Genomic DNA, 14,736 nt, shown 5'->3' with positions numbered 1-14,736 from the left:
CTCCTTGTGCCTACGGGAACCTTAACGGTCTTTCAAACAGGATTAGAGTTGATAAACGCGACTAGAATGCCAAGTAGCTCTCAGTGGTGGGTAAACGTCCCGGCTGCCCGGCATGGAGCGCAACTCTGCTGATATAGGGTAAGGCTGTGGGTCACATTGGTGGGCAGGGGGCAATTGCTAGTTGGAAAGTATGAAAACGTGATTCAGATAAGAGGATTCAGAGTGTAGTAGCAATGGGAGCAGTTGGAGCCTACCTAGGCCAATGTATCGAGGGGTGTATGAGAGTATGTGACAATGTGTGAGCCTCGGTGCGTGTAAACAAACCAAAAGACCGGGAAACCTGGACAGGTATCCTTGGTACGGGCTGCTCGCGATTAGGGTAGGTAGGCTAGTAACAGGGCCATCTGCGGGATGGTGGTGGTGTACGGGGCGGCCGCCAACGATCGACGGCCTGCTCCCAGCGTCGAGCAGAAATTCGACGAATTGGGCCCCGGTAGGAGAACATTCGCGTGTTCCACGGTAACCTTCTGAACCGGAGGACGTCTACATCGTATCATCCAATGTTTCTCCACGGGCCAGAGCAGTACGCGCGTCCGAGTCATTTCCATCCCCCTAGGGCTGAGAAAGCTGTGTAGATGTCGATGAGGATCTGAGGGACTATTGTGGTTGCCGATTTGCATGGTACCGAGGTCTTGGTTCGCCGACACTTGTGACAAGAAGAACGCAGAAAGGATTGCATACATACTTCTCCTTGCTAGAGATGATGGGCGCGATAAGGTTTGTGGGGGGTTTGTGGTAGGTGACGCCGGCAGGCAGAGCTGTGGTACCCTGCCGCCGGGGATCCAAACCGCTCAATGTTGCAAATAACATGAACCTTCCGCGCGGAAGTTTTGTCCACAAAAGTCGCTTGGCAGTGGTGAACTGTGACTTGCTCGGGGATCTTCTGCCCATAGCTCTTCTGCATTGTTTCATGACATTGGCGGGGCAGAGGAAGCTCGATGTGCTTTTGCCAAGATGGCCCGGGCTGTCCCCGACAAAGTTGGGAGAGTTGAAGTTGCATGCAGGTATCTTACTAGAAATGGCGGGCAGAATATGGGGTAGATGAGATTCGGTGCTCCCAGGTAAATTTCTTGCTTTACAAAACTACAATCTCATTCTTCAGTTTTCGATTTCGCGCGGGGATTGTTGCAGACACTTGCCTACGGCAACGTCTGAACTCAGAGAGTCTCAGAGAACCCAAATATCTCTCAGTGTAAGTGCGTGAGTGGGTCCAATGCGAGCCGATACCGAGCCGAGTGCTGCTGCCGGCCGGAGCCCACAGGAAACCCGGTACGACGGAACTTTAAGTGGTCCTCAATATTTCCCAATCGGGTCTACATTCAAAGTCATCTGTACCTCAGCCGCCAGCCTCAGATGGCCTCAAATGTGATCGGGTCCCCTCCCGTTGGACTGCATTGGACGAAGCTCGAGCAAGCGTAGAGAAAAGGTTGCCCATCTTCCCATCGCCAATCACTTGGCAACAGTTGCTCAAAAGTGAAATTCATCAGGCAAGTCATCCGAAATGATGGTGGCAAACCCAGATCTCATCTCTCTCTTATAGTGAGCCAATCAACTCCGAATAGCACCCTCGTGACGGGAGATCTCACACACTCAGGGCCCGGCACTGCATGCGAACAATCGCCGCTACGCCAAAGAAGGAGGTCGTCGAAATTTATGCAAAAATTAAGCAAGCGACACGTCTTACACTCATCGTGAAAGCGTCAATGACGCATCGATTATGTATGGAAAGCAATCAACGCCGACTCTGGGGACTAATCAAAACACCTCACACACGCTAAGGCAGCTTGAATATCTGCACAACTTCACGAGAAGAAGAAGAACACTTGAAGGTCGCAAAACTTCCGTGCGGGCTATTGTTTGGACGCAATACTAATTGCCCACGGGCCGTACTCGGGCGTGATGGGAAGAGCTTCTGCTCTCGACACTTGCCTATTTTGGACTGTGGTTGCACAGATGTATTGATCGTCACAGTCTGCGTGATAATATTTTGAACCCCATCGATGTATCCCGTTGAATCATGAATGGTGTTTTACTCTCGTGGTAGATCAGTTGAGATGAAGTAGGAAGCGTATGGAATCCAATGTGTACACCTGAGAGTCAGGCAAGCACACACACACACATCGTGTAAATTGCTCGTTTAATTCGCCTCTAGTCATTCTAGAAGCCAGACAGAAGCCCTATGTCGAGCGATATCTGAACTTAGTACACACGCAGGGCATAGAGTTTGGTTACTTAAGCGGACCAGCCCGGAGTAATCCTCGCTGTTTAAGCCCTACGGCGAGTCAGATCTTCGAAACCCGTTACTCTTCGACGGCCCCAAAACATAGGATGGCACACTATTGAGCAGAACATCTACCTATACTGCCGAGGGCGTGTTGTGTGACAACAACAACTTGCAAGTTGGCCCTCCAACGCCCAAGGTTCGAACTTTGCCCGTGTTCGTCTCTTGCAGCTTGCTGCAGACCCGAAACCGTGGATTGCCATGTGCAGCACTGCGCATTATTTCTCCCCTTATAGATAGTAAGGCGATTCTCATGATTTACACCACGCCCCATGTCCAACGGAATCTTCGAAGGGCCAGCCACACAGCGCACTTCGTAACTTTCCGACACTTTCCTCAGGGGAGCCTTCTGGTTGGTGGAGACTTCCGGTGTTCTACCTTCAAGCTCTTCCCCATGGCACCGGATGCACCAACCATCCGTCCCCGGGAAGCGACTTGGCCACCATCTCGGCTCGGAAATCTCCAGGCGACGTACGCGCGGTCGCGGAGTTTCTCCGCCGTCGCCCGCTCATCCCCTCCCCTCGGCACGGACTTTTAGAAGTATGGCCTGAGTTCCAGCGTAAGCGGCATGATGGCGCCCGCTCACCATGCTCACTCTCCTCCGCTACGGCAGTTGGAATAAGAATAGATAGCCGGCTTCCTCTACACGGACATGATGAGTATGCATGTAGGATACGGCCACTCCAGCGAGTACGATTGGTTGCATTGTAAAACCCCTATAAACTCAGCATATTTCTTCTAGCACCGGCTAAGGTTTGGAAGTGGAAAGCCACGTGATGGATATGTGTTCTTTCTTTTCTCCCTAGATTGCCTCGCGCAATCACCTTAGGCAAAGTGATGGCAAAATTCGGACGCCAAGAACCTGCACGCAATTCCGTTACTCTCAAGACCACAGACGCATTTCGACTCTTATGGTGACGCTCTCTATCAATTGTGATTAGACATTAAGAGGACTCTTTGACTTTGCTTTGGATGTAAGTGAACGCCATTCGAACGCGTTCTAGTTCCCGCACGATGCCTTATCCGCCGGGTGGCAAATTTTGTGAAAAGGATTTTAGCATTTCTAGTCCTTGAAGCAATAGGCTATACGGACACTTACTGGAGCATGTGAAAGTCGTACTCTCTTAGCTATGGAGACGCATGCCATTTCTCCATACGTCACCTTTTTACCGCCGCTAAACAAGACCTGTAAAGTAGAGAGTCATGCGACAGCCGCCGCGATCTCATTGCCAAAAAGAGCCGCGGCTCATAGTTGGCATCGCTTTCCCCTTGTTGGAAGTTGAACGTTGCCCATTCTCAACCCATCGGCACTTGTCAAAACCTACGACGTATGGCGTCAAATTGGTTGCAATTACCGTCGAGAAGAATTCAGACGTAACAAGAGCAAGTCACCGTGAGAGTCGGGCATTCATCCAACCCCGGAACTTAATCGAGATTCGAAGTTCGTCGCGATCTCACTTAGCCCGGGGATGACAGGTGGATACCGGGAAGCTTAACGCAGTTCCCGATGTCGTTATGATGGACTATGCGTACTTAACTACTTAGGTAGTGAATTGGCGAGGTGCAAGGGTTGGCTCGCGCGTTGACTTTGTTTCTCAACTCAGCTCTGCAGCAAAAAATGCGGTGACTGGTTCAATTGTTGACACTTGAATCGTTGGTGTCTTGCTCTTGACCTGTGGTTCCGTAGCGTTGCTCGCTTTCGTTGCTAAAAATGAGCAATGATTCCGTGAGTGATATGCCCGTCTTTGCTTCGATGGTGTCTCGTTTGGATTGATGGAAATGAACATCTGTCAAACAGAAACGATGATGTCAGGTTATGAACACCACAAACCGTAATGTTAGTTGAGAACATACAGCAGACAAGGGTGTCAGAGAAGTGTTATTGAGTCATTCCCATTTGTGCATCTTGCTCGAGGGCTGAGAGAAAGAAACTACGTTGATTCAGGTTTTAGTTTGAATAAATAGAATACTGAGTATCATCTTACCCGCCTTAGCCATCACCTACAAAGTTCAGTGAGCAAGAGATTGGTAACCAATGGGCGGGCAGGGCTATTTTCTTTTCTTGGCTGGAAGCCTTTTGAAACTATGCGCATGTAATTAATTCGCTTACGCTTCAGCACTTCAATGAAGAAACACAGAAAGTTAGGTCTCCCATTTCATCTATCTGCGTGTGCTGACACGAAATCATGTCTTTACCCCTGCATTGGTGGACGTAGCGATCAAATGGAAAGAGCCGTGCCACATCCCGCAGATCTCCCCGCATTCTCCACGCCGTCCCGCGCAGCGGTTTCCCGCCACTAGCGGGTTTGCTTTGACGGGACTGGCGGACATTGTTTTCTTGCCCACTCGTTTCTGGCGGAATTCGGAATTGAAAATGCTTTACATAACACTACTCCTGGAGCCATTTTCCTTTCCTTGGATGATGGAAATAGAAATTTCTGCTCATGCATTTGTCAGAGAGCTTCTTTGTGAATAGCATCCAGTTTTGCGCCTGGAGAGGAGGTTCCGCTGAAACTCAAAGGTCTCTTCACTGGAGCTTCAGCACGCAGCATCATCCGAAACTAACAACTTTCGATCTGCAAACGAGAAACAGAAAAACCAAAACTCGTTTCGAGGACCAATTTTCGATCAGACTCTTTCGTTTCAAATCGGCGACACATGCATTGAATGCTGTTGTCGGCTGAAATTTTCGCTATCGTTGCAAATTCTGGAGGTTAACCGGGCAGTCGCAGTACTCATGTTCACCACAAGGTTTGCGACAATCATGTGTGGCAGGAAGGCTGTAAAGAGAGACTGGCTGAGGGTTGGTACCATCCTATGACAGATTGTGGAACAAAGCAAAGGAGCAAAGAGCTACGCTCAGTAACGGGGAGAGATCGGAGGCCCGAGAATATTCGTACATGCAGAAAGAATCCGACAGTCATTTACGACGAAGTACCAAAGAAGAAAAGAACAAGAACGCAAGCCAGCATTGATAAGTGCCGGAGAGGGTGTAGTTTGGTTGGAAAAACTCCTTCAGCATGGAGTTGAAAGACATCCAGCAGCACAATGTCATGTTCCTGGCTTCAGGAACAATTTTGAGGAGCGTTGAGCAGAGTATAATGAAGGCTGAGCCAAATTCCTTCCGCCAGGTTAGTTGAGCTTTCTGTTGGTATCTCGAAAATTCGAAGATTGGTTGACTGTTGTGTGTAGTAGCCAGGTCAGCTCCCAAATCAGCGATCTATCCGACCAATTTTGATTATCAACACACGATTCACGAAACGGGCGACGCGATGGCATACGAACGATTCACAGCCTCAATCCTTTTCTCCACCAATATCCTTTCGCCGATGGAGTTTGTGACTCGATCGTAAGAGGCAGTGGCACGGAGCCGCTGGACTTTGGACCATGAGCGCTTTCACATGGAACCTCGAGCGAGAGAAACGCAGATCGAGCGCGTGGCTATAAGCAAAGGAACAGGACACCTTTCGTGATAGGCGTATGGATCGGCGGATGCTTCCAGACATCCGTCGCTTTCAAAGGAGTCAGGCAAACACGGCGGCTTCCAAGGGGCTTCTCCGCGTGGCAAGTAATACCATTAGGTTGCGGGAGCTCCCGTCTGGGGAAGAGTCAGAAGGAAATCGGCCCTTCGGAAACGACGGAGACTTCCCATCCAGTGTCTTTACCCCAAATAAGGCGAGACATCGAAGCACTCCGCCAAAAATGGATCCTCTTCGCGTCGAGGTTCAGCTGGCTACTGCACACAAACTCCCGATAAAGTGTTGGCAGGCAGGAACGATCGGCGGATGTTTCGGACAGCCAGGATGATTTCAGGGCTCGGAGCAAACAACCTACTACCGAGATGAAGGCAGGCTTTGGACAAGGCCCCCTCATTTCGACTATGTCGCGGTGGACTGAGGTTGCGAGCGGGGTTGATTGGACGAGAAACACGACCAAGTTTGGAAGTGTTGCACTCACTGAGACCGTTTCCATCAACATGAACCAACAATCCACGGGTCCTCGAGCCGGAGAGTTATGCAGGCGCGGTATTGGAGGCATGGAGAGAGTCGCATTGAACCGAATTGTTCCCCTTTCAGGTTCAAGAGGATGGGGAAATTGAAGAGCAAGAACAAAACCAGGAGACCTCAAGAAGGTGGCCAGAAAATCATCGGCTCGTCGCTCCGCGATCCCACGAACGGCCCACTACCGAGCTAGCCCAATTGGGCTAGGTTGAGAATTAGGGAGGCCCAGACAGACGTTTGTGATGCGGAGAAGCCCCATATATGCGGGGCAATCATCCTAGCCGAACCACTGAGGGTCCGGGAAATCATTGTGGGAAAGCGGGGAAAATGCGCCTTCCTGGCCGAGTAGCTGCAGCTGTGGCTCGGGGGAAGGAGGCACTTGGAAGGAAGCAGGTGGCAGGTGACTTGCCGTTTTTTGATTTGATCGCCTCATGCCGAACGTCGACGTTCCCTTTCGCGCAGCTTCTTGTCAGATCAGGCGAGAGAACGACATCATCGGACGAGAGAGCTCGCGACAAGGCACTGGAAATCAAATATCGACTGCGGTCCACGTAGACTACGGCTTCAGCAGACAGAGAGCCGACGCCCCAAACCCAAAAATGAGATACTCAACAGCGTGCTCGGCGTGTCGGTAAGTCAACCTGCGAATCTCTCCCCTTTGAACTTTGCTGGCGATCGTTCCAACCCCTTCGTTCATCGGCTTTAAGGCGCATCAGTGGCATCACTACTGACAGCATGATAGCGCACGACGGAGGAAATGTGAGGTTCCTATCGGTGGCGGCCAGTGCACTTACTGTGCGGCCCAGAACATTGCCTGCTCCAGAGCTGGTACCATAATCCAGCCCAAGGCGGCTCCCATCAGCCCCATATCCATCACAACACCAAAGACACCGACAGTCACCGAGATCATCCTTGCTAGTCCACCAGGCATCACTCCTTCAGCTGCTGTTGCCGACAAGGCGTTATGCTTCGAGCTTGTGGAGTTGTACTTCAAGTATATCCACGATCAGCTTCACTCTCTCTTCCACAGGCCCAGCTTCATGCTGGATCTACACGAGGGAACCGCTCCTCTGGTGCTTGTCTACGGAATGATGGCACTGTCAGCGCGCTTCTCGTCGAATTCGATTTTTAACGGGATATCACCGATGTCGAGGGGCGAGCTTTTCGCCAATGAGGGAAATCTACTACTCAACTTACGTGACGTTTCACTGACCACGGCACAAGCTTGCGTCTTGCTTGGCGCGTACTCTATCGTAGAGGGTGAAGCTGGTGCTGAAACCATCTTCTATTCAGCAGCTTGCAGGATAGCCAACTATCTCGATCTACCCAACCTGCCAACTCCAGATCCTCTCCAGAGAGAGATCCACATCAGAGGTAGAAAATCCGCCCTTCAGTTGATGTCACAATACAAATACTGACTTTCGAAGTGTATTGGTCACTTTGTATGATCGATGTGTGGTCGTCAACTGGTGTCAATCTTCCGCGTCTCATGGACCGTCGAATGGATGTCCCGTTACCCATGAATGAGTCAACCTTTCTCAACATGACCCGGGCAAACAACAATCACCTTGACTTTATTCTCTCACCAAATCGCGAAGATTCGCTGATCGCTCAAATGATAAAGTTGAACAGTATTCTGATGCGGGTCAATGATGCCATCAAGAGTCTCACATCTGATGTTGACGTGACCAACATCGACGAGACCGTGTCTCAACTGTCACAAGAGCTCGAAGCTTGGGAAGTGGCTCTACCCCACAACCTTCGCGATACCCCGAGTAACCTCCATGCCTTCGCCTCTCAAGGCCTTGGGCGGATCTTCATTGCCGTGCACACTGGCCACTATCACTACAGTCAGCTACTGTACTACCAGTACCTAGACGAAGTTCAGCGCTTCCCTACTTCACCAACAGCACAAATGTTCGCGCGCAAATGCAAGGAGAACGCTATATCCATGTCACGTATCATCGACCTCGCGAACACAACACCTGGCTGTGACGCCAAATTCAACATGCTCGGACACATCATTGTCATTACATCTTCAATCTTTATCCACACTTTGCTGTTCGAAACGGACGAAGCTGAGATTGCAAATGCCCGTGCCACACTAGAGCGTCATTTCAATACCCTCGTCGCTCTGCGGGCGTACTGGCCAGCACTGGAGGTTTGCTTCGCACGGCTAAAGACGTTCCATGAGCTATGTCGCAAGAGTATGAACACCAGCTACCGCATGGATCGGTGGATGTTACGGTTCTTAACTGAATTTGCGCGACCAATCGACGAGAAGGAGCGTGATGAGGATGGCCATATGGACTTAGATCGCTGGAGTGTGGGTAACATCGGAATCAGTCCCGAGAACTGGGCATAGCAACGCAAGGGCTCGCGATGCATAAGCTTCACGGCACGTGCTTTTCGGCTGGGCATCCGGGGGCATGTCGAAACGAACCAAATGCATCAACAGATTCAGAAAGTCCACCTCCATGTCGCAGCGGCTGAGCGGCAATGCGTTGTCAGAACCTATCGGCAGGTGTACGCTGGGGTATACTGACAAGTTATGCCTGCTCGGCTGGGGTATGAGCCGAAGCTAGACCGTCAGAGACGTCAATCTCGCAGAGAGTAGATACAGAAACCGTCTGAACCCAAACCAGTCCGGCCCTGCCTAATGCCAGCAGCAAGAGGCAAGTCGAGCCAGATGTGTGGTTAAGGAGGCGGGAGGGCCCGTATTGTGCCTCGATGCTAAGCAATCGAAAAGTACCCAATCACAAGTTTGCTTAAACGACGAGTCAAGGAGTCCAAGAGGTGGTGGGTAGGGCCTTGTGATGATCCAATATGCAAGGTTTAACGGAAAGTATTGTGGGATGATTTGTGTCATCCAAAGGGTGAACAACGCGCTAGTAAAATTTGGTGTGGTTTTCTTGGAAGAACATGCCGTGGGGCACACCATGGGGGTACACGTGGGATCGAACACATTTTCTACAGTTCTACAGTGGTAAGCAGATCGCCGGGAAACGAAAAACCTTGAGTTAGCTGCAAAGATGTATGATATGAAACCGAGAATATCTACTTCCATGCGAGGAATACCTGGCACGCCCTCGAACGGACACCAACTCGAGTTGCCGAGTCGAGGGCTGCCGGTGGGCTTCTCAATTCATCCTGATTCTCGACTTCTGACTGCAATCCTTCATTTGACCTCCTCTGGTGCATGCTGATCACCAGCCTCTTCCACATCAACGACCTTGGCCGCGTTGACGTGTACCTCGGATCTCGGATAGTCCCCAAAGTGCCTCACCGGCACGCCATCGTGAAACATGCGATCAATTTCCTCCAGACTCCTCCCCTTACACTCTGGCACGCAGAAAAACACAAACAACGCGGAGCAGACGGCGATGCTGCCAAATATGAAGCCGACTTTACTTTGTAGCGCGGCGTAGGGCGCGTTGAGTAGATATGGGAGAGTGAAGTTGACGAGGAAGTTCATGAAGATGTTGACGAGAGAGGAGACGCGCTGGGAACGGTCGCGGAGGCGGAGGGCTGGGACTTCGGTTACGACTACGTAGGTTAGGGGACCCCACCCGAGACCGAAGCCGGCGCCGACTATGGTGAGGGTTAGTTCGATACTGTATAGATGCTCATCGTTGGTGCCGGGTTTGAATTGTTCTTACATAGGAGGAGCATGCCGACCATGCCTGACTTATTGGCATTGGGGACGGGCCTTGGTACGCCGAGGCCGGCCATTGTGTAAAGTGCAACTGTCTGAACTGCAGCACCAACAAGGAGAATTTTGCTTGAAAGGAATGTCAGTCCTGCGGAACTGATTCGAATGGAAAAAGAAAAGATCTCGTACCGTCGTCCAACCCGATCCGTCAAGAACAAACACGTGATAATCAAGCCCGTCGTCAGCGCCGACGACCCTAGAGTCACATCAAACGGATTCAGCGTGCCGAGCGACTTGACCCAGACGGCGCCGTACTGCGACGCGAACGCCTGGCCCGTTGCTTGCTGGAAAAAGGACATGCCAACGGCGATGGCAGTGCGCTTTCGGTTCACGCCTTGGAAGAGCTCCTTTGTTCGGCCCTGCTCGGGCTCATCGAGGAGAGATTGCTGGATCTTGGAGAACTCGTGGGATATGTCGTCTTCGGACATGGTTCCTTCGCGGAGGAGATAATGGGCCTTTCTGGCTTCTTCGACGCGGTCTCGGAGAAGAAGCCAGCGAGGAGACTATCAAAGGGTTAAAAGAGTTAGTTCAATAACGATGAAGGATGAGAAGCTCGGGTTATACTCACCTCTGGGATGAACCAGATTAAGGCCAAAACGATTGATGGGATGACGTAGAAGAGGCCAAAGGGAATTCTGTAGGCACGGCTGTCTTGAAAGCTCGACGTTCCGCGGCAGATGGAGTTGATGACGAGGCCACCAAGCTATATATTCAGAATCAGCAGTCATAAACGGAATAGGGGCTCGGGTTGTGGACTTTTGCGTACGCCAATGGAGAGTTGGTACGTTCCAACAACCATTCCTCGAACCGGAGCTGGGACAATTTCCGACTGATACACAGGAACTACAGCCAGCTCGAACCCGACATAGACATCTGGAGCCTGTCAATGATTGTTATGTAGCTTCAAGTAGGCTTTTCCGTACAGTTGAGGATTCTCCCTACGAGAATTTGTTCCTTCGTCGTGGATGTGACCACGACCGTGGCACTAATCAGGGCGTAGATGCTCATAACGATCATCGTCGTGCGACGACCGAAGCGTGCACTGGTCAGACTTCCAACCACAAGACCTGAGGCACCGTGTTAGTGACCCATAATCATCATCCACTTTGCCCTCCAGCACCTAAACTTCAAGTTTCCAAGGGGGGGGGGGGGGGGGGGGGTTAACGTACCAGCAGCGAAGCCAATGTAATTCAGACTATTCAACAACGACAAAAAGTACGTTGGAATCTTCCACTGCCTTGTCGCGTCGTCGTACTCGCCAAACTGCCTTTCAAAGGCATCCATGGCCTGTGTCGAGGTGAAGGCCTGGTTGTCGAAGCCATAGTTGAACTGCGATACGGCAATGAGGAACACGGAGGCGAAGAGCCTCTTGTTGAAGTGCTGTGTTACCGACTTGATGCCCATTATAGCTGATTATCATCGAGGATGAGCTCAGATTGGTTCAGGTAGCCAGGTTGTTCATCGTGGTTTCGGGGTCAAGGTGGGAGGGAGTTGAGTTATATGGCGGTTACATATTCGAGCCTTTCCTACACTAACAAACATTCGTGGTATGTCGCCATGTCACGACGCTGGCAATGAACCGAAGCCAGGGACGTGGAACTTGAGACTAGTGCTTCGTGGTGGAGACTTTGGAAGCATGGAAAGTCTGGAGAAAGTGAGTTGCAAACCGCTTACAGATGGTTCGTGACAGCGGATCTCGGCGGATGTGGTGTTGCCAGGGGGTCAGATGTTCCCCAAGATGGTGCGAGCGAGATCCGGCGAGATGCGGTAGAGACCCACTTGTTCTTCGAAACACCATCTTGGCCCCGTCTTGCGTGCTTGAGCTGGACAGCTTAAGCCTAGTTCTTAAGCTCCGACAAAGTCTGGTTATTTCGGGTACGTTTCTCCGTCGTTGGATATGTCTTGTATGCCATCTAGGTCTAATCCGAAATGTACATGTATCTTCCAACTTGCAACTCAGTCTGCTATTCCCATGTCTGTGCTTCCTCAGACACTGGCGGGATCCGGATCCATGTAGCCCGATAGAAACCAGCTTAGCTCACCGCTCATGTCAAACTGCGAAGGGGCTACAAAGTAGTCAGGTGCCAGCTGGTTTTCTGCAAAGCCGGACCAGGTGAGCGGTCCATCCAGACTGGCGCCAATGTCGTTGAGACCAGCCGCGCTGGCTAGAGAGGCCGGGTAGATATCGACAGAGTCTGTCATGGTCATGTCCGTCGTTTCTGAGGCCTGGAGGATCGAAGGCGTTTGAGGAGGGTCAGAGTGCTGTAGCGCGACTTCGTCCGCCGTCTTCGCGTTGCTATCGAAGCTCTGAGATAACGGGTGATATCTGCTCAGCAGGTTGTTCCGCTGGACTTCGCTACTGACTGGCGCGAGCTCTTGCGTCTCTGCATCGTTTTGTCTTCTGTCTTTATCGGCTTCAACCATCTTTTCGACGTCTTGCTGTAGTACCGCGATGATGGGTGCGATCTTGGCCATGTCGTCCAGCAAGGTGATGTTGCTCTGGCACAAGGCCTCCACGGCCTCGTCATTGAGCTCTGCAGTTTCGCCAGTAATCGGGTCGACAAGGCCATCGTATAGCTTGCACCGTCGCGCCGTGAGGAGGGTCTTGGTACACTGATGCACCATGCTGCCGTACCCCAGACGGAGAGGGATACGCGTCTGCTTCGATTGCAGGGCGCCCTTGGCTCGGAGGTTCTGGAGATGCTCCCATAGTCTCGCCTGACGTAGAGCGTGAGATACCGCAAGTGCGCGCCACTCGGATACAAAGTCTGGTGGAGCGCTCGCGAGGAATTTCGGCGATGCGCTCTCCCTGTACGCGGCTGGCAGGGCGACGCGGAAGAGGTCGCAGGCGCACTGAAGGTACCACGAATTAAGCGTGAGGTAAGATGAGAACTCTGATGTAGTTGAATGGGAGAACATGTTGAGTTCGCTCAGTTGCAGGTGTTTTGGTGTGTTTTTGAGGAAGGATCTTAATCGGTCTCGTAGGTCTTTCATGGTTGTGACTGCTTTGGAGACTGCTTTGGAGACTGCGTCTGGGGAGTGGTCTGAGTGGCTATCTATGACGATTCTCTTTGTTAATCTGTGGGCGTCAGTATCGACTCCGTCTAGAAGGGAAGAGAAGTTTTCAAATGCCTACCGCAGTATCTCACAGCGAAGCGGTAAGAGCATTATCAAGTAGGCATTAGGTCCAGCTTCGTGGGATGCAAGTGCCTCCACCCCGTCGCTTAGTCTGCCAGTAGGCTTCATCAGCCCATGACAGAAAGCATGTTCCGAGTTTGGCAACGAAGTCCTCATCCACCGATCTGGCAACGAGGTGAACTCATCCAGACCCGCTGAGAGCATCTTATCCATACTCCACACATGCCACACCAGCCGCCGCTCGCACTCTCGCTTGATTAGCGTAGCGGTGGTATCATTCTCGGACGCTGGTCTCTCGTCGTTAAGCTGGAATGAGACTGCTAGCCTCGCGGCCATGCTGATGAGCAGCCACATCTTGCCGAACTGCCTGTAGGCAAAATTTTGAAACATGGAGAGGATCAGAAGCTGGATGTTGAGCACCTTGAAAACATTGAGGTTTCCGAATATGTAGGCATCTACTTCTTTGGCCCACTGAACGGATAGGACTCGCGACTCGCGCGAGCGGGACACGAACATTGCTGCAGTCGCGCATATCGATGTACATAGAATGGGCGGTAGCTTTCCGGCGTAAAACTCTTCCATTACGGATGGCCGATGAAAGAAATCGTGGCCTATTGGATAGACGTGGTCAAAGTACGCCTCGAGATGCTGACGTATCACGTCTGTACTGAGGAGAGCATGGTCCAGGGCCGTGTTCAGAGACATCCTGCCGACGCCGTACTGCTGGTGTGGTGTAGGTTCTGCCTCATAGGAGGCGCTCTGGCTGAAGGTGCTGCTAGATTCTGGAGAAGCAGGCTGTTGCTGTTGTCCAGCGACATGCCGGTTCTTGCGCCTTAACGTCGATGATGGATACACACATGATAGGTTCCTCCGGTTGCAGTGGAAGCATTGCGGGCGATGTCCGGAGCACTTCGCCTTTTGAGCGCGACATTCCGTACATGCGGCCGCGATGCGCCGGCGCTTGGTCCCGGCTTCAGTCAGAGCGTCTACCGGGGCTGAAAGTCCTTGTCGGTTCGGGTCTTCTGGTGACAGGTTCGTCTCCGGGTAGTTGAATGTACAGCCAAGTCTCAGTCGACAACAGTTCTCACATGGCTCAGGGCCCCCAGTGCATTTAACCTGAGCTTTGTCAGTAGGCTTTTCCATCATGTGCGGAGGCGGGGAACGGGGGCCACAATGCGGATGCTTCAACTACCTTTCGGCGCTTACACGTCAAGCACCGGGGTCTAAGTATCGGTGCTGGCTCAGGTTCGGCAAGCGAACTATGGCTCGGCATCGTATCTCGGTCTCCTCCGTTAACAGGGCGTTAAGTTTGAAAAGAAACCTACCACCGCGGGGCTCTCGCATCGAAACTTCGTTGTCGAGACTCAACGGCGGACCGGGATGCGGAACCCGGAAGAGACCGAGGATAATAAGCCCCGGAAACCCCAGTTTTCCCACCGAAATACACTGACGTGCTCAGCATGCGGGGTCGCTCTAACCCCTTTGAACGCAGCGCAGCCCACAATGCATGCGCTTCAGCGAATCCGAGGGCGCGTGGGGGCCCG

At 51.9% G+C, this 14,736-nt stretch overlaps 3 protein-coding genes across 3 annotated transcripts; 1 reads left to right on the top strand and 2 right to left on the bottom strand.

Moving 5' to 3' along the window:
- Positions 1-6,941: 6,941 nt before the first annotated feature.
- On the top strand, positions 6,942-8,707 carry N0V96_005314 (uncharacterized protein; the record flags this gene model as incomplete). The annotated part of the gene is made up of 3 exons (XM_053198810.2): positions 6,942-6,973; positions 7,085-7,716; positions 7,770-8,707. The coding sequence occupies 3 exons, from the start codon at positions 6,942-6,944 to the stop codon at positions 8,705-8,707; spliced, it is 1,602 nt and encodes a 533-aa protein (XP_053043734.2).
- Positions 8,708-9,520: 813 nt separating this feature from the next.
- Positions 9,521-11,458, bottom strand: N0V96_005313 (uncharacterized protein; the record flags this gene model as incomplete). The annotated part of the gene is made up of 6 exons (XM_065757369.1): positions 9,521-9,933; positions 10,002-10,557; positions 10,623-10,757; positions 10,863-10,927; positions 10,978-11,121; positions 11,224-11,458. The coding sequence occupies 6 exons, from the start codon at positions 11,456-11,458 to the stop codon at positions 9,521-9,523; spliced, it is 1,548 nt and encodes a 515-aa protein (XP_065614138.1).
- Positions 11,459-12,040: 582 nt separating this feature from the next.
- On the bottom strand, positions 12,041-13,708 carry N0V96_005312 (uncharacterized protein; the record flags this gene model as incomplete). The annotated part of the gene is made up of 2 exons (XM_065757368.1): positions 12,041-13,133; positions 13,365-13,708. 2 exons carry the CDS (start codon positions 13,706-13,708, stop codon positions 12,041-12,043), a joined length of 1,437 nt encoding a protein of 478 aa, XP_065614137.1.
- Between the last annotated feature and the right edge of the window lie 1,028 nt (positions 13,709-14,736).

The sequence above is a fragment of the Colletotrichum fioriniae genome (assembly GCF_027942845.1).
Source record: "Colletotrichum fioriniae strain IMI 355084 chromosome Unknown scaffold_5, whole genome shotgun sequence".
NCBI classification, from domain to species: Eukaryota; Fungi; Ascomycota; class Sordariomycetes; order Glomerellales; family Glomerellaceae; genus Colletotrichum; species Colletotrichum fioriniae.
This window is presented reverse-complemented; position numbering and strand designations above follow the sequence as displayed.